The following is an 18,722-nucleotide window of genomic DNA, read 5'->3' as shown; positions in this document are numbered from 1 at the left end:
GCATCCACCATTCACATGGTTATCGTTTTCACATTAAAAATGGGGAAAAAATTAGCAAGTTTAAAAATAGAATAATCTATATTTTAAAGTGCATTGAGAAATATAAAAATAGTAAGTTCTAAAAAATAACAAACACAATAATAGATTATTACTTTATTAAAGTACATCACACGAAGAATAAACAAACTATATTCTAAAATTTTGTAGTCGATTACAAAATAGCCTCAATTCATTCATCATCTAGTGTTTGTCTTTCATTATTTTTTGGTCAATAACATATTTGACACCTCTAGTAATTTTTTCATATCCTATCAAAAGTCTTTCATTAAGTCAACAATATGCAATAAGCGCATAAGTGGAGCCATGAGCTTCATAACTATAAAATAATCATTCCAAATTTTGTTATCAAAGACAATAAAAAATTGTAACTTTACTTTTATTATCATTCGAATACATAAAGATAAAAAAAACAACTTGTTAATCACCACCTTATCCCTTGTACATGATATATTTGCTCGTGTTAGTTACAGTACCACACTACAACAACCATATTGACCTTTAGAGATGTTGTGCAATTGTGTTGCTTTGTACTTGCATAATAGTAGAAAGAAAACTATTAGGCATGATTATAGGCTTTGTTTGTGCTGCATATAGTCACAAGTTGTAGTGATTTGCATTTTTCACATTTATATGATACAGTTACACAACTTTTTATTGTTAGTCATGATTTATGACATAATTATACATTCATTTTCATTGTAGTGATGATGTGCAATGCATTGTACTTTTAGTGTACTTGTAGGTTTAAAACATGTGTTATACCTATATCTTATGATAAACCGAAAAGTATTAAAGGTCAATGCATATTCCATCATATTGGCTTTTATAATAATACGTCTAATTACCAATGAATTGGCATCATATATATGACGCATTTCCGTTGCTAATGATATTTATAATAAAACCTGTAATTTTTATTTTTATTTTTAAAGAAAAGTCTTATAGGACTATTTTATAATAGACGAAGTGTCAAGAAGTAGACGACAACCATTTGCAAGCATATGTTTGCATAAAGTAAAAAAAAAAAAAAGAAAAAGAAATTAAGTCATGTTGCAATGCATTGTGCCTTTAGTGTATGCGTGTTGTAAGATTAATGCATTTTCGATGTACTTGTATCTTAGCTTTTATATTAATGCACAGTATTAGTACATTAGTATCATATGCTTAGTGAATTGCTATATTGAACGATTCTTATAATAAAACATACAAACCTTGTGAAATTAAATAAAAAACGTTATGAAAATTAAAAAACATTGTAAATTGAAAAAAAGATTATTTATTTTTTCTTAGATAAATTTTGTCTCAATTGTGACTTGAACCTTGAAACTTCCATAAAACCATCCACAATCCATTACCACTTATATTTTTAGTGTATTTTTGTTATTAGATCAATGCATTTTTATTGTACTTGTATTTTAACTTTTATATTAATACACAGTACTAGGGCATTCACACTTCAAACTCGATCGATTGTCATTATGAATGATTTTTTATAATAAAAGCCACAAGCATCGATAACACTAATTAAATAAATAATATTATTAATACGAGTATTAATATTTAATATTAATAATAATACAAGTAGTTTTAATGTAATAAATAGGAGAAACAAATAAAAAAGGCATAGTTAAAATTATGACAATAAAAAAACTTGTAAACAAGTGATTTGTAAACTTTGATTATTTTTAATTTTTCTTATAACTTTTAGATTATGTTTGGTTTTTGAAAAATTTGAAAGAAAATACAATGAAAAGAAAATAAAGAAAAAAATAAAAGGAAAAATTAAAGATTTAAAATTAATAAAATATTTTTATTTGTTATTTCAAATTCATTTTTTGTTATTTTAACTCATCGATATAAAAATTAAATAATTTGAAAATACATAAATTTTTTACTAATGTTAATTATATTTTATTTTATTTGATATTTTTGATAAAATAGTCAAACATAAAAAAATTATTTTTCTTAAATTTCTTTATCTCCTAAAACCAAACAAAACATTTTTAAAAAGTATTTATTTTCATAATTTTTGTTTTCAATGAAAGCTAGTTGTTAAGCATGCCATGTGTCCTTTTCTCTCTGTAGACGTCACGTCACCACAAAATTTTCATACGTTTGGATATAAATCGAAACTCCTACTTAACCTCGATGAGCTTTTTTTAACCTTACATTTTGATTTTCAATTGTTTTGTTCCCGCTCATTCTCTCTCATCCCCCATCTCTCTCTCCTCGTCCTCTTTATGCCAATCGCCGAAGTCATTTCGCCGTAACCATAACCAAACATCCCAATCCTCGTTTCTGAGTTCTCATCCACTTCACCACCTCTTTGATCTGTCCGATTATCTTCATTCTTGCTCCAGAGTCGAAACCCTAGACAAATCGATCCAGCATCCATGAATCAATATCATATCTACGAGGCCATTGGCAGAGGCAAATACTCGGTAATATTGCAATTTCTCTCTTAGTTCTTCACCATTTTTTTTTTCCATAAGCTCGTTTGGATCAAATCTTCGAACATGCGTGTTTTTCTGGATTTGATAGACTGTGTACAAAGGGAGGAAGAAGAAGAGTATTGAGTACTTCGCGATTAAGAGTGTGGATAAATCGCAGAAGAACAAACTTCTACAAGAAGTAAGTTCCCATTTTATTATCTCTGGTTGATTGGTTAATTTTTTTTTTTTTTTTTGCGTTTATTGAAGTAGTTGTAGGTTAATTGTTGATCGTATGTGTTGATCTGCGTTTCATGGATGGGAATCTAAACATTGAGCTAGTTCGGAATAGTTTGAAGTTTGAGCTGTTTTTGTTGAAATGATTGGTATCTGGATATTAGATTGAACCAATTGCAGAAACGGGAAATAAAATTAGTAACAGAGTTAGTGAATGCTTTTATAATTTTAAAGTTGCTTGGCACTTTCCCTTTATTTGGTTGCCCAGAAAACTGAGGAAAAGGAAATAAAAGAAACCTTGGATCTGTTGGTCTGTTTTGCTTCCAGTTTATTTTTATTTTTATGTTGTCATGATTTTCATAAAAAGAAAATTTTGCCCCAAGTTGGATAATTGTATTCTGAAATTTCTCGTGGAATTTAGTTTTGTTTGGATCCCAATTTTTGGAAAATCTGAAAATTAAATAGTTTTGTCTTCTTCTATTTTGCTCCTTTTTATCATTAGAATGTACGTATTTATTTTTTTCCAGCCAAACAGAGCACTCTAAACATAGCTCAAATTATGGTGCTGTTTTATACTGGTAATGGTGATTGATTAGAAGGTCTCACACTGATCCCTCAGGCTGTTGTAGTGGTTCTGTGAAACTATTCACATAGGAACTATAATTGCAAGATTTGCTATAGTTTTCCCTAGGATGTTTAGTGAAGCTACTTGTATTGGTGGAGCAAGATCTACCACAGTGCCATGCTCTCTCCTGAGAATCGGGCTTAGACAAGTACTCAGTTTTCCTTTGTGCTATCCTTGTTTTGCATTCTCTTTGCTTAACTGGCCAAGTAAATGAGTAGGAATGAAGAGAATTATTTGTTGTGAATAAGAACTGCAGCTTCTAAGGTGATCTGAAATCACAAATTTGTGCAGTCATGATGGGTAGTATTCTTGCATTCTATCTTGCGTGTGCTTTAGCTGATGTGCCCTTTGTTTTTTCGAATGCAGGTTAGGATTCTTCACTCTCTAGATCACTCGAATGTACTAAAATTTTTTTCTTGGTAAGGCTTTCAGATATTTGGGAACACAATATCATGCAATGCTTGTTAGAGTGGTTTGGAAGTAGTCATTTAGTTAGATGATTACTTGAACTGCATTTGCCTGTAGAATAATCTACTATGTGGTACTTCTGGAGTGCCATTTCTTTTCTCTCTTGGAATTTCAGTTGAGTAACATTTTCTCATATTTTTTGCACATTAGGTATGAAACTTCTGCTCACTTGTGGTTAGTTTTGGAATATTGTGTCGGAGGAGATCTTATGACCTTATTACGGCAGGTGATGGTTACTTAATATTCATATAAACTTTGGATTTAATAATTAATTTTTTCCTCGAATAATTGTTATAAGCAGAAAGAATTGTGGGATTTTGTTGATACACTAAATATTATGGATAATCTGTGGTTGAAGTTGATTAGATAGGCACTACGATGAAAGGACAGAGGCATTAGATTAGGCATCCAAAACATATGTGAGTTGTTCAACATAGCAACCCCAGTAAACTAAATGCAACATGTGGATGAATATAGGTGTTCTTATCAAGTAGGAGCATCCTTTTTAAACAGTATGGACTTTACATTGCGAAATCGTGAAAACAAGGGCTAGTTGCATTTGATCAGTTTATGGCCTTCCTATGTTTACCATGTTGGATATGATTTTTAAATATTCTGTATGATTGCTCACCGAAAAATGTTTTATATGATTGCAGTTGGGGCTTTAGCCTGAGTACTGTTCCCATCATAGACATAGCAATCAACTTTTACCATTGTTTTCAGAGAAAACCTAAAATAGTTGACTCTTGTAAAAAAGAGTTTCCCTTGAAAATTCTGGAAAAGATCTTTGGGTTTTGAAATTGAAAATGATTTACAACAGTATTTTCACAGGTCTCTATCTATCATTATAATTTTCTGGAATTTAACTCCTTGAATAATTCTGTAGTACTGGTCTTTGCTCTGTGTATTGTATAAGCAATGAATCTCAGAATTTCTGACATATGTCATTAATCTGAATATTAGTGTATTCCTTAGCTATCTATATACAATTGGAATATTAATCTTCTAGTTAATGAGTTCCAGGATAGTCAGCTTCCTGAAGATTCAGTACATGATCTTGCCCGTGACCTTGTCAGAGCTTTGCAGTAAGAATACTCATTAGTATTGATTTATTATTTCCTTTGTGGATCTGCTATATTTTGTTATTTTTTCTGAGTTATTCTCTGGCAATTGTTTGTCAGGTTTTTACATTCTAAGGGAATCATATACTGTGACTTAAAACCATCAAATATCCTATTGGATGAGAATGGGCGCACAAAGGTAGCTATGTGCTATTTCTTCCTTGTTTAGTTTGGTCATTGCCAATACAATGTCTATTATATATAAACTAATTTCCCTTTTATCTTTGTGCAATTCAGCTATGTGATTTTGGATTAGCAAGAAAATTGAGTGATATATCAAAAACACCTTCTTCCATGGTGCGTTTCTATTTATTGCAACATTTCCCACATGTGCTTCATTTACTTGGGAGTATATGGGTATTCAATTTGAAAATGCAATATTTTTTTTTTAAATTTTTAACTAAGAGTTTGTTTATGTAATTTCCTTCTTATGGACTTGTCTAGTTGCCACAAGCAAAACGTGGAACACCGTGTTACATGGCTCCAGAGCTGTTTCAGGACGGAGGCGTGCATTCTTATGCTTCTGATTTCTGGGCCCTTGGTTGTGTACTGTATGAGTGCTATGCTGGAAGACCCCCCTTTGTGGGAAGAGAATTTACTCAGTTAGTAAAATCCATCCTCTCAGATCCCACTCCAACCCTGCCTGGTACGCCGAGCCGTCCCTTTGTTAATCTAATCAATTCTCTCCTGGTAAAAGATCCAGCTGAAAGAATACAGTGGCCTGAACTTTGTGGGCATGCTTTCTGGAGAACAAAATTCACATCAGTGCCTCTACCTCCTCAGCCTGCTTTTGATAATTTGATAGACCTTTATTCTAAACTGTGTCTATCCGAACGGAATGGTGACAAGCCTCTCCAAAATAAGACCCCTCCTAAATATCGTGACAGAGATTCAAAAGGGACTCCCAAACAAGATGAGAATTCTATTTTGGGATTAAAAGGTTATGAAACACCAGTTAAAGGTATAACAGGTGGACGCAGAGCTCAAACAAAGGCTACTGGAAGAGTAGCTGATGAGAAGCAGAAAGATCCTTCAAGTGCTACCGGGGGTGTGAATCTTTTAAGGCTCTCAAGAATTGCAAAATCAAACTTACACAGAGAGAATGAGAAGGAAAACTACCGAAGGCCCTTGCCAAATAACTCTGAAAATGATTCTGAGGTTAAAATTGAGAACACAGATATGGAACTTGATTTTAATGAAAACACTGAAGATGAGCCACATGATGAACCTGATGGGTCTGATACTTCAAACTTTACTCCTGAAGACAAATTGTCAAGTCAAACTCAGCATCAGGGGAAAGTGGAAGAGATGGAAGATAACACAAACCAACTAGATACTGCACATGTTGTCAGCATACCTGTCTCAGATGACTCAAGAACATTTGATCATGAATCAGACCATGTTGAAGTGGCTGCTACCCCGCCCAGTGTTAGTCCTCAGGTTAGAATCCAGAGGGTTAAAGAAGGTTCAGGTTCTGCTGTTGATTTTGATTCTTCAAAATCATCTGGTAACATTTCGCACGTGCTTTGGCATCCTTCCGATCTCTCAGTTAGACCCGTAATGCCCAGTAGAAAAGCTGATAAATTGCCAGAGACACTTCCTTCTCTTCCCTTTGATGCACTGGCAGCATCTGATTTCATCAAGATGTCCAAGGAGCAGCTTGATTCACTCAACAATAGGATTATAACCATCTTTAATGGTAACACTACCATTGCAGAGAAGCAGAATGTGATCAAATACCTTGAAATGTTGAGCAATAATGCTGATGCTGCGAATATCTTAACCAATGGGCCAATCATGATGGTTATTGTCAAAATGCTCCGACAGTCCAAGGCATCTGCTTTGCGTGTTCAGCTTGCTTCACTGATTGGTTTGTTAATTCGGCATTCTACTTTCATTGATGATGATTTGGCAAGTTCTGGAATTTTAGGTTCTCTTACTGACGGTCTTAGAGATAGGCAGGAAAAAGTAAGGAGGTTTTCTATGGCTGCATTGGGTGAGTTGCTATTTTATATATCCACTCAGAATGAACATGCTAAAGATAACAATCCACCGGAATCCCCATCAAAGGATAGCAGGTCCTCATCTGGTTGGCAGGTTAGCTTTTATTTTATTGCCAAAGCCCTTCTTATTAGTAGCTTATTTTTTATTTTTGGGGATTCTTCTTAGACACCTCCATTCATGTCTCAAAGATGATTTTCTTATAGAACCATTATTAGAGGATGTTTCTAGTCCTTTCCATATTCTTCCCTGCCCTTGTTTGTCTCCTTCCATTTTTTCCTAGATGAAAGTTTAGCTTTTCTTTTTTGAGCAGGTTTCAAATGCGTTAATATCATTGGTGTCATCAATTTTACGGAAAGGAGAGGATGATGTAACTCAACAGTATGCACTGAGAACAATAGAAAACATATGCAGTCAGGGAGGGAACTGGGCAGCTCGTTTCACCAGCCAGGATGTAATTAATAACCTGTGCTATATATTTAGGGCTGCAGGGAAACAAGAGAGCATGAGACTCACAGCAGGATCGTGTCTAGTACGACTGGTTCGTTTTCATCCTCCTAGTATTCAATCAGTCATAGACAAGCTTTCATTCAGGGACACTGTAACTGCCCTTGTCAAAGGCAGTCCACGTGAGCAGCAAATCAGCTTAAACCTTCTAAACATGGCCATGCTTGGAAGCCATATGTTCACAAACATTGGCCGGCACCTTCTGCCCTTGGTGGAGGATAAGAATCTGGTTCCTAGTCTCGTGTCTCTTATCGAGCAGGGAAGTGAGGTTTTGAGAGGAAAGACACTTGTTTTTGTAGCCCTCCTTTGTAAGAATGGTAAGAGATGGCTGCCTCATTTTTTTTGCAATGCTAGGTTCCTCTCAGCAGTGGACAGGCTGGTAAAAGAGAAGGATAGCTATGTCCAGCAGTGTTTAGATGCATTTTTGCATGTTGTGTCATCTACTATTCCAGGTTTGCTGGAGACTATAACTGGAGATATTCAGCAAATGATGGGAGGAAGGCGGCATGGCCAAATTGTTGGCCTTACCAATCGGGCTGCCCCAAAAATTAATGTTCATTTGTTTCCTGTTGTTCTTCATCTTCTTGGGAGCTCATCATTTAAGCACAGGGTTGTGAATCATCAAGTGCTGCAGCAATTGGCAAATCTAATCAAACTTGCAGAGTCACCATTTCAGGTAAAATAGCTGCAACTGAGCCTGCATTTGGATATTCATTTCCATTCCATGCTTTTTTAGCTTGAACTTTTTTTCTTTACTGGTTGTCCCAAACTAAATAGGATATGATGTTTAATGTGGATAGCTAATATATATATATATATATAATTAGTACTGCATTACTACTAATATTAGGAAACATGGAATTATGTCCAACTAACTTTGGGGCCTGAAGGTCTTGGAAAATTGCTTAGGCAAGTGGTTGCATGATGTACCCGTGCTTTGTGAAATCGGTCATAGATCAAATGGCTATAAATGATTTTGGAATAGATTCCTAGTTTTACTTGTGTGTGGGTTGGGGGTGGGTGGGTTAGTAAGGTAGGGTGGTCTTTGTGTTACTGTAGTTGTCTTGGTCAGATTGTTGCTTCTACCCATTAGGGTGTGAACAAATTGGGCACAGTCCTAACTGACATGAAAAATTAAAAGATATTAACCAGTTGACATATATTACCTCTTTCATTTAATTTCAGGGTAGGGATGACTTCCAAATAACTCTTCTGCGAGTGCTTGAGTCTATAACAGAGGAGCCCTCTGTAATTCTTGAAAGCGCTAATGTTTTCATTGGTGAAATTCTCCCAAGTTTGGCTGTTCTGTACAGGGGGAACAAAGATGGAGATGCCAGATTTTTGTGCCTGAAAATTCTATTTGATGCAATGGTCATATACTTGAATGAACCATCAGAAGTTGAGCAAAGATCAGAGGACTTGAAGTCCATATCCAATACTCACTTCCTGCCCCTTTACCCCACTCTCATTGAGGATGAAGATCCCATTCCCATGTATGCGCAGAAGCTTCTTGTGATGTTTATCGAGTTTAATTACATTAGAATTCCAGATATTCTACATATGGAGACAGTCTCCCAGTGCTTTGAATTTTTGCTTGGTGATCTTTCAAGTGCAAATGTAAACAGCGTTAAGCTGTGTCTGGCTCTGGCATCTGCTCCTGAAATGGAAACCAAGTTGCTCTCTCAATTAAAAGTAGTCAGGAAGATTGGAAACCTTCTTGAGTTTGTCAATGCAAAAGATATGGAAGATTTTCTTGAACCTACTCTTGGCCTGTGTAGGGCTTTTCTTCTACGTTCAGTAGGCAGTAGAAAAGGCTTCATCTATTCAAAAGAACCAACTCTCATATGTGATGGTCCTACTGAAGTGAGAGGTGCAGTTGATCAGCAGCAATACATAAGGGATATAATGGACTTTGGTAGCAACGTTAGTGTTTTTCTGGAATTAAGTGGCTCAGATGAAGCCAATGTTGCAGATATAGCTTCTGAATGTGTGGTTTTGTTGCTCAAGGCTGCTCCCAGGGAAGCCACTACTGGTTTTCTAACTAATCTCTCAAAGGTTAGTGCACTTCTTGAGTCCTGGCGAAGGGCTGTCTCTCACTTACTGGTGCTGCGGATGCTGCATGCTCTTGGGTACTCCTGTAGGCAATATTTGTCACATGCAATGATATTATCAATATCTATCCCAGAGATTTCAAGACTTGAAACCATTGTTTCTGAGCTTAAAAACTCAAGCATCCCAGGCGTAGCTGATGCTGCTTTGCTTGTTGCCAAGGAGTTGCAGCGGCTTCCCCGGTGCAATTGAAGTCCTGGAGGTTGCCTATTGTTTTGTTGTTCCCTGCCTTTTGTTTCAAAAGGGTCCATAATTTCTGAGTTGTGATCTACATTTATTTGCAGGGACTTCGAAGGTTAATTGAGTTTCAAAAAGTCATGAAAGACCATTTTTCTGCATTCCAGACACGGGTTCAACAGTCCTTATATTGAGGTGAGTTCTATTTTTTCTTTTTCCAACTCAATTATCACAATTTGGTCCAGATATGATTGGCCTGTCGTTGTATAATCCATGTATGTAACATCATTGACATATTCAGTTCAGTATATTTTTTTCTTGAGAATTAATGTCATTTATATAAAAGCCCCTGTGCAATTTTTATTATTTATTTATTCTTATGCATGGTGGTATGGGCAACAGACTAATTTCCACATCTTAGGATTTAGATACACATTTCCTTCAGTGTAGAAGTCACTAAATGCAGCTCCGTTATTGCAGATAATAAATATTTTGTTTTTACAACATTTTACCTTCATTCATTGATTTACATATTAATTCAATAACCTCCCTTCTTCAATGTACATATTATTTTAAAGGGTTAATTTTATTCACCTTCTTGATTTTGATTAAATACATTGATTTGAAATTTCATCAATTACTTCATTTTGATTGAGAGGGGAGGTAAGTGAAAATAATAAATGAAAAGGATAGGGGAAGTATTTGTTATTTTCACTCACCTCCCTCCTACTCAAAATACGGGAAAATTTGATGAAATTTCAAATCAACGAGGGGTCACGTACATTTATCCAAAACCTGAGGGAATATGAGTGAAATTAACCTTATTTAAATTGGGGTATGGAAGTGGGGACACAGCCAGAATTTGTTCCTTTGCTCAGTTGGTGAAAGAGCTTTTGGGTCAAGCCAAGATGCCCATGAGCAGTTCTATGAACTTTATTTACACTAGAGCAAGTGACATCTTTCAAAATCACAAATTGGCAGAATTTAATCTCCAACATGCCCTCTGTATCTAGATCTGAGTGAAGACTACCCTAGAACAAGTGACATCTTTCAAAATCACAAATTTGTCCCATGTAAACTTTGAGAGTGAAAGCACAAAGACCCTGGACTAATATATCTAACCCTTTTAGAGACCCGTGAGAACGCAAGGAACTGGATGAGGCCGGGGAGTGAAATATAATGGTTGATGTTGTCGCCACTCAATACAATTGCTGGCAAGATTCCTTGTCATTTACCGTCCATCCTAGGCTTATGGCGTGGATGGGCATGGAGAGGGTTCAGCCATTTCAGTATGTTTTTCCTCCTTCACTGCCTTTTACCTTCCATGATGCCCAGGAAGAGGTTAGCCCTCTCTGGTCGTGGCTATTGAGTTAATACATTTTCTCGTTTAGGTTCACTTAAAAGAGTTAGTAAACAATCCTAGAAATGGCTTCACTCGCGAGGAAGTTAGGTTCCTTTTGATGCAACTACATTATCGTCCAAAACTCTCTTCCAAATTTTGATGTGTTTGATTATCAAGTATTTCTAGGTAGGGGGTCAGGAATGAGCGTTCAGGGAAGGACTTCAGAATATCTTTGACTTTCTATAATACAAGAAAGGATTTTGCTTGAAACTACAAACATGCCCAACCATCGAGATAGCAGAGACAATGTCACGAAGTTTGCTGCTTGCCATAGGATTCGCAGAGTGCTGGGGGCGATAAAACTGTAGCCATAAATAACCTCAATCTAAAATTTTTTTCCTCAGTCTCCTTATATCATAATTGTATGTGGGCCATTTGACAACTGTATCCAAATTAGATTTGATTTTTGATTTTTACTTTTTCTGTTTGTTGAATTTAAATGACTGACTGGAACATCCTTTGTGGTCGATTGATGGGTCGTCATTTCGGTGGACCCCGTGATTTGCGGGGGGTCATTGTCGCTAGCTAGCGCTCCGCTTTGCCGTTTGCCTCAACGTTTTGACATTTTTGCCCCCTTAATTTGTCACTCAAGAAGCCCTTGTATAAAGGGTGGTATTGACTTTTTGACAATTAGCTAGTTATGTCCAGTGGATGCTTGATTGTCGGGGGCCATCCGTCCTCTTTTCCTTGTGTCTCATTCCCCGGCCGTACCTTAATTTTCATTCAATGGACGCCGGTTAGTCCCCTTTCTTTGGCATAAAATGATTCTAAATAGAATTAAGAAAAAGAACCTTTTTTTTAATTCTTTTAATAATAATTATGATATACAAAGTAGGAAGAAAAGGTAATCAAAATTTAGTGAAAATTTTTATATGTCTGCAATTTTCATCATTTTTGCCTAGGAAAAGGAGAAAGATTGAGGCAGAAGTCAATGGCCTGAAATTTGTTTTGTTTCTCTTTCCTTGAATTTGTTCATTTTCTTTGCTAATAATTTCTCTTACACAATTAAACAAAACTTTAATACCTCAATGATATAAGTATAAGCTTAGTTTAAAACTTAGGAAATATGCTAAACTCAAAGACATTTATTAGAAAGGGGAAATAAGTGCATCACGTGCAGAAAGGAATCCCCTACTAACAAACGCATCAAATCAAAACATACGCCTAACAATCTTTGTCTGTTTTCTCACACATGCCAACCTGTATCTTCTCATCACAATCCACTCATATCCAGCCACCTGGCACCCACACCCCACCTAGAAGCTGTGTTTATACCTTTTAATGGTTTCAAATTTTAATCATAATTTCCACCAGAAAAGCCCACAAACAGTGTCACCCGCACCCCCTTCCTCTCTCTTGGGACTTCACATTAATTACAGTCTCCAAGAAGTGGAGAGTGATTTCATTATCATTAGAATGGCCTCCTTTTGGCTTCTCTTAGTACTCATCATGCCTTTCATGCTCTCACCTTTACTATCTTTATCCCCTGAGCAACTACATTTGCAGACCTCTACTATCTCAACATCTCCAGCAGTCTTGCTAAATCCAGCTCTATCTCCTCTCCCACCATTGTCACCAGACATTTCTCCTCTTTTTCCTTCCCCTGGTGGTGTGCTTCCTGTTCCAACTGGGTCCTCCATGCCCACCATTCCTTCCAACCCAAGCCCACCAAATCCTGATGATGTCGTCGCACTTGGCCCTGATTTTGCAATCTCTCCCTCTGCCTCTCTGCCAGCTACCTCACTAGGGTCTCTCAATGCAGTGGAATCTCTATATTTAGTTGTGTTTCTGGGTCTACCGGCCTTTTGGTTGCTGTAGCTTTGTTGGGGTTGTGGTGTTGCTTACTGGAGGATTCAATTGTTCTTTGCAGGTTCCCATCTTCGTTCATGTTCATTTTTCATTGTTCGTGGTAAATATGGTTATGTAGTATAGTTAGTATGTCAAATGAGCTGTGGCATTGTGACGATAGAATAAATCTATAGATTTTTTTAGTTTTTTTTCCTTTTGTGAAGCGTGGGCAGTTGTATTTTCTTCTATATATATTGTAGAGAAATTGAGTGCAGGAGATGTAATGGTGCTTCCCCCCCCCCTTTTTTTCTTTTTCTTTTTCGTGGTTGTACAAATGGGGGAATGAATACTGGGGTCTTTCAAATGAACATAAACCAATATGTTTCTCCAGAACTCCAACCCTTAAAAACTGGCAATTTTCCCTGTATTTCTTGCTAATTAATTGCAAGTTGCAATTGTTATGGGCAGCGCGTGGATCTGTGCCTCCATTTTGGGGAAAAAAAGATTCCGTCCCAGGTGCATGTTACGCGCATCCGTGAATACTAGGTGTTAAATCAGTCACATATTCTTGTCTAAAGTTAACTTAGTAAATCTCCTTCTCTTGTGAGCATTGAATTATTTAAGACACTCCCACCACGTACAAATCTTGTGAGGAGATTATTGGTGATTTGGAAGTTAAAATTTCAACGTTTCAGCGTTTTTAGTATTGAAGTAGAAAAGAGAGACTACTTTGTGCTATAGGCCTATAGCCAAATTTACAAGCATTAAGAATGCGATACTTGTGGTAAAAACGCCTCACCAATCTTGTCCTTATCTCTCTCCTTTTCCACCTTTTTTCATAATCTTTTATGCATGTGATTGTGGGTTGGCTCATATACTCTGTTGGACTTGGCGATTAGATAAAGCAATTTTTGGTAAAGGGGGGCTTTATCTATATATAGGGTACAGCCATCTCTTGAATACCCATTACCCTACCAGTTATGGTGGCTACTGGCTATCTTATTTGAGTGCCGTGATGATGCATCCCTTGAAAGGGTAATTTGTGTAGGCCCAAAGAAAAAAATTGTAACAGTCCACAATGCAGCATGTTCCTATAATGCGCTCCAGCCAAAGGTAATAAAAAGAGAGGCTTCTTCCGCATAGCACTACGACAAGCTGAGGGGAGGGGCCACTAATAATAAACATTATTTAGAACAGACACTACTCTTAGTACAAAACAGTTCTAAGGAGAAACAACAGCTTCAATTTTAACAAGGTGAATTATAGGCTATCCTGGCATATTTCTCCGAAGGTTTTTTTTTATTTCAGAAGTGCGTTTTCATGTGTTGATTTAAAAGTATAACTGGAATGAAACTCATTTTTTCATATTACTATGAATTTATATTACTTTTGACTTGAGAGGATATTATCCTTTCCTCGGAAATACATGAAATTCTAGCCCCTTTTCGTTGTTTATTGTTGTATATGGGTTGGAAAGCCTCCCATTTTTATTTGAAGGTGTATATGTGTGGGAAAAACACAGATTTTGATGCACTTTTTGGTATTGATGAGTGGGTTTCGATTTGTGGATCAGCAATTTCAGAGTCATCAACAGCGATGCCGGCTTTAATGGTTGAAGGGATATCTACCAAGTTCCCAGGCTTTTCTGGCCGTTGTCCAGGGATACAAGTATAAAAGACCAAGAACAGCCTTGGTCCTTGGCATCACCTCAAAATCAAAACCCAAACCAACCGGCTGCAGAGGCTAGTTCACCACCCCTTCACCGGCCAGAAAAAGAGAGGAAAAAAACAAAACACAAATTTTTGTATCAACAATGTTTTAACAAAACCAGATCCAGCCCAACAACGTCTTCAATCGGAATCCAGGCCTGTTCAAATCTAGTATTTCTCCCACTAATATTTTCAAACGGTCTATATGGATGGGCGCTCATTTATTATGGAATATATATATAATAAAACAAACAGAGCAAAGAGGCATACGAACATAACTTAAACTAGATTAACTTTGATGACAAGCCTAACCAACAAAAGTGACACATGAGTCAATATAGAAGAAACAAAGAAAAACAGAAATAAACTAACAGACAAACATCACAAGGGGGCTAGGTGCCCTGTGAGCAACAGGGGAGTAGGAAAAAAAAAATTCAAAAGATTTTGGGCCAAACAAGGAACCTACAAATGAGACACTGTAGGGCGTTTTGCCGCCATATTTTATCTCACTTATTTGAGATGAGCTGTTCGATGAGATCTGCAGCATCTTGGACAGTGGCAATACCCTGGGCACTTTCTTCTTCAACACTGATCCCAAATTCCTCTTCAAGGCCCATCACAATCTCAACCTATATGGATAGAAAGGAAAATCTCTCTTAGTTACATTGATCAAGCAAACATGGTTAAAGAGTCAGATGGCTGCTGGATTTCTTTCTTTCTTTCTTTCTTTGGGAGAAAGGAAGCATATGCTGCCAGACAATGAAGATTATGTCTCGGTTAATTTTCTGGAGCAGAATGAACCGAAATCTGGTTTATCTTAGAAATCTCAAGTGCCTTCACAAGTTTTCTTTAACTTGGATCTGCACATCATGACTCTAACCAAAAAAGGGAAGTACAATTTGAAGAAAATAAATGATGATGATGATGAGGATGATCGTGGTGATAACAACAGATAGGTGTGCAATGAACTAAAATAAGATATGAAGTGAACGGAAACAAGGAGAAATGTTCGAAGGATGGATATTACTTACAGTATCCAGAGAATCAGCTCCAAGTGTTGCAAACTTTGACTCTCCAGTGACCTCAGAGTCAGCTGGCAGTGCAAGCTGTTTCCTCACAATGTCGCACACCTTATTCACTGTCTCCGGTTTGGCCTGCTCAGCATTGGAATATCTATGCTGGTTAAATTATCAAATGCACGGTAGGTTTGACAATGTAAAATGTAGCATCTCTGACAATCTCTAACATTATATGGTGATAAGAGATGGATAATGTAGTATCTCTATCACATGAAGTGACACCATTTAGATTTTACAACCCCTAAATTGATGCTTCTTTCTATGCAAAAGCAACTCATCAGATTTTCCTTATTTCGACTATCTAATCAGGTGTGTAAATCACAGCTCAGCACTGCATTTCCTCTATGATAAAGTGAAATCAATAAGTATAAGAAAACTATAAAAAGAATAGGAATATCAACTGCGCTTGATGAACCAACCAAACGCATGGAATCATATGCTACCATGCTAAATGCCAAATGCAGAATCTGGTATGAAATTCCTTGGTTGTTTTGTAGCAGCCAGGTTTCTATATTAACAGATTAATGTATAACCAAAAGTTTGAGATTTTAAATTAATTGAAGCATTGAAAGAAGAAAACAATTCATGTCAATCATACAGATGACTCAACAGAGGAGTATGATATCAGTCTTAAAGGAACATACTGCACAGGAAACACGAAGGCGGGAGGGCCCTGTCCGCAGCCTTAGAGATTGGAAGCTTTTCCCTTTGATTGGCATAGAAACTGATTTGAGACTGGAGATGGGAACCTGCTTTGACATTCAACCAGAATAACTGAATAAGAGAAGGGACGGAAAAAAAATTTCAAAATGAGGCAAGTAAAACATTTTCCCCTTAAGCAAGAAAAGGCACAAAATATTCATCATAAATTGCAGCTTATAACGTTAAGTCACATGCCTTGCCAAGTTACTGTTCAATTAGCAGTATAATAAAGTAAAACACATATTTATACAGCTCCAAACCAACAATGCAATAGTACAAAAAGTATCATTCATTCATCCAAAACAATTCCATGAAAAGAAACAACCTTTCTTAACTAAATGGTTGTACACTTGTACCATTAAGTTAGGCCATTGCGGATGCATCAATGCATGCTTGGACTTTGCTTTGAAATTAATTTGTATATACTTTTAGATTCTCTAAATTTTTTGGGAAAATGATTTGTGCTTTGCAAAAGCCCTTCAGTTAACTTCTACAACAAATTGAGTGACATACCATGTAAATTTGTGCAAAATCAAAGGCATTTGTTCCTTATTTAGGTTTGAGGTAGCAAAATAAAAGGCCTCTTTGGAGTGTATGGCATCACTCAAATTTTTAAATGAGCGAATAGTTTCCAAAATCAAAACGCTTCCTCAAGATGGACACAATCAGAAAATGCCCTTAATTTTGCACAAAATTACATCTTAGCCATAAAATGTGCACTAGGGTAGCCTGAAGAAGCTGTTTGGATCCTCAAGCACTTTTTAATACACCTGGAATTGGATCTTGGTTCTTTTAGCATCTACTTTGCCGCCTTTACCTTTCTATCAAACAATTTCTTTATAGGTCTCATTCGCATTGGGAGCCAATGCAACTCTTCGATACTATGATATAGATCAGACCGAGTTAAAAAACTATTCTAAACAAGCATATATTCGTGAATAACTTTAACCATCTGATTCGAATCCAGCAGTTAAAAAATCTTCAAAAGTAACGACGGCTAAAACCAATTTCCACAAAACTGCCATCTGAAAACTAGTTTCACCGGTTCCAGATTACTTCCCTTGATTCTAACGAGCCACGAGAGCAGAGAAAATGAGAGGATTTTTACACACAGATGAAAAACGAATACACAAAAAACACATGATCATCAAAAAATCGATCATCAAAATCAAACAGAGAAACCATTTCATAGACATTGAGATCATATCACGAACAACCAAATCAACCATTAAAATAGCGATTGAAACCTAGAAAAATGGATGATCAAGGTGTTGTTACCTGGTTTTTCTTGAAGGAGCAAGTGATGGAGCTCAAGGACATGGAAACTCCTGAGGCGGAAGCCATTGAGGGGAGGAGAGATCTGAGAGGCGAGAGATTGAGAGAGAGATGAATAAGATGTGAGAGACGGAGAGCACGAAGAGTGTGAGGGGTGGTGTTCTAAATATAACGACATTTTATAGGTGCTTAATGCTTGTTTGCATTGTTTGTATCGAAACTTCTGGGTGTTTGGTTTCGGGCGTATCGCCTAACTTTAAATGTCCTAATTGCCCCTCCTTTGTTTGGACACAAGTTTTGAGGACGGAAACGGACGTTGTTTGCTGTTTTTTCATTTTTCACGCTTCTTTTACAGATACAGAGGCCTTTCATGAATCATGCGTTTGGCCATAGAGCAAAATGGATTGGAAATCCAATGGGGAGGAAAATATAGGGTTGGGGTCTGTTTGCAATCATCGTTCAGATTACTTCGAATTAATTTTTCTTTTTTGTCACCCTAGCTTGAAATGCATTTGAAAAATATGATTTTTCAAAATTAAAAATACAAATAATTTGTACTAAAAATTATGATTTTAGTACAAATTTATGAATCTATGATTTTTTTTTTGGGCAAAAATTGATTATTTTAAGAAGTACCAATATCATATATTTTATTGGTTGAAAGAATCAATTTAACCCAAAGTTCTAACAAGAACATATAAGAGAATTTTGAGAATTTTATTGGCCGTTAAATTAAAAAAAAAATCAATTAAATTCTTAAAAATATCAAATTTATTCTTATTTTCAATAAAAATATATTCAACATTCCTATCCCTTCTATTTCCCAATATAAAGAGACTTAAAGAGTTGCGAAAATGAATAAGCTATTTATATTATTTTTCTTTCTTCCATATTTGATAGGCATGAAATTCATTGAATAGGAAAGTGGAGGTAGGTTAACTAGAAAATAGGTTGGTCCTCCATGGGACACTTCTTTCAATTCCCAACTAACTTTGCCGTAACCAATTGGCTCATCTTTCTTATTTAATATGTC

At 36.3% G+C, this 18,722-nt stretch overlaps 2 protein-coding genes across 4 annotated transcripts; one reads left to right on the top strand and one right to left on the bottom strand.

Moving 5' to 3' along the window:
• The first annotated feature begins 2,236 nt into the window (after positions 1 to 2,236).
• On the top strand, positions 2,237 to 14,814 carry LOC117914279 (serine/threonine-protein kinase RUNKEL). 3 transcript variants are annotated; one of them, XR_004651253.1, is made up of 12 exons: positions 2,237 to 2,501; positions 2,602 to 2,691; positions 3,718 to 3,770; positions 3,970 to 4,045; positions 4,843 to 4,904; positions 5,001 to 5,079; positions 5,178 to 5,237; positions 5,385 to 7,037; positions 7,255 to 8,124; positions 8,634 to 9,759; positions 9,842 to 9,929; positions 14,498 to 14,814. XR_004651253.1 is itself a non-coding variant. In XM_034829533.1 (11 exons), exons 1-10 carry the CDS (start codon positions 2,454 to 2,456, stop codon positions 9,747 to 9,749), a joined length of 4,107 nt encoding a protein of 1,368 aa, XP_034685424.1. In that variant the 5' UTR covers positions 2,237 to 2,453; the 3' UTR covers positions 9,750 to 9,759; positions 9,842 to 10,104. The 3 variants fall into 3 exon arrangements, 1 of the variants encoding a protein (XP_034685424.1); XR_004651254.1 differs by lacking the exon at positions 14,498 to 14,814 and adding an exon at positions 11,263 to 11,456; XM_034829533.1 differs by lacking the exon at positions 14,498 to 14,814 and having other exon boundaries at positions 9,842 to 10,104.
• Positions 14,815 to 14,904: 90 nt separating this feature from the next.
• Positions 14,905 to 17,836, bottom strand: LOC117914281 (acyl carrier protein 1, chloroplastic-like). The gene is made up of 4 exons (XM_034829534.1): positions 17,693 to 17,836; positions 16,357 to 16,461; positions 15,665 to 15,787; positions 14,905 to 15,262 (listed from the first exon to the last, which is right to left on the bottom strand). The coding sequence occupies exons 1-4, from the start codon at positions 17,756 to 17,758 to the stop codon at positions 15,140 to 15,142; spliced, it is 417 nt and encodes a 138-aa protein (XP_034685425.1). The 5' UTR covers positions 17,759 to 17,836; the 3' UTR covers positions 14,905 to 15,139.
• Between the last annotated feature and the right edge of the window lie 886 nt (positions 17,837 to 18,722).

This window comes from Vitis riparia, chromosome 5 (assembly GCF_004353265.1).
Source record: "Vitis riparia cultivar Riparia Gloire de Montpellier isolate 1030 chromosome 5, EGFV_Vit.rip_1.0, whole genome shotgun sequence".
NCBI classification, from domain to species: domain Eukaryota; kingdom Viridiplantae; phylum Streptophyta; class Magnoliopsida; order Vitales; family Vitaceae; genus Vitis; species Vitis riparia.
Note: the sequence above shows the minus strand (reverse complement) of the source record. Positions and strands in the feature narration are given on the sequence as shown.

Coding starts and splice junctions, on each gene's coding strand:
- LOC117914279 (XM_034829533.1), top strand. CDS start 2,454: ATGAATCAATATCATATCTACGAGGCCATTGGCAGAGGCAAATACTCG. Junction 2,692..3,717: donor AGAACAAACTTCTACAAGAA/GTAAGTTCCCAT, acceptor TTTCGAATGCAG/GTTAGGATTCTTCACTCTCT. Junction 8,125..8,633: donor TTGCAGAGTCACCATTTCAG/GTAAAATAGCTG, acceptor ATTTAATTTCAG/GGTAGGGATGACTTCCAAAT.
- LOC117914281 (XM_034829534.1), bottom strand. CDS start 17,758: ATGGCTTCCGCCTCAGGAGTTTCCATGTCCTTGAGCTCCATCACTTGC. Junction 16,462..17,692: donor GCTCCTTCAAGAAAAACCAG/GTAACAACACCT, acceptor ATGTCAAAGCAG/GTTCCCATCTCCAGTCTCAA. Junction 15,263..15,664: donor GAGCTGATTCTCTGGATACT/GTAAGTAATATC, acceptor CTATCCATATAG/GTTGAGATTGTGATGGGCCT.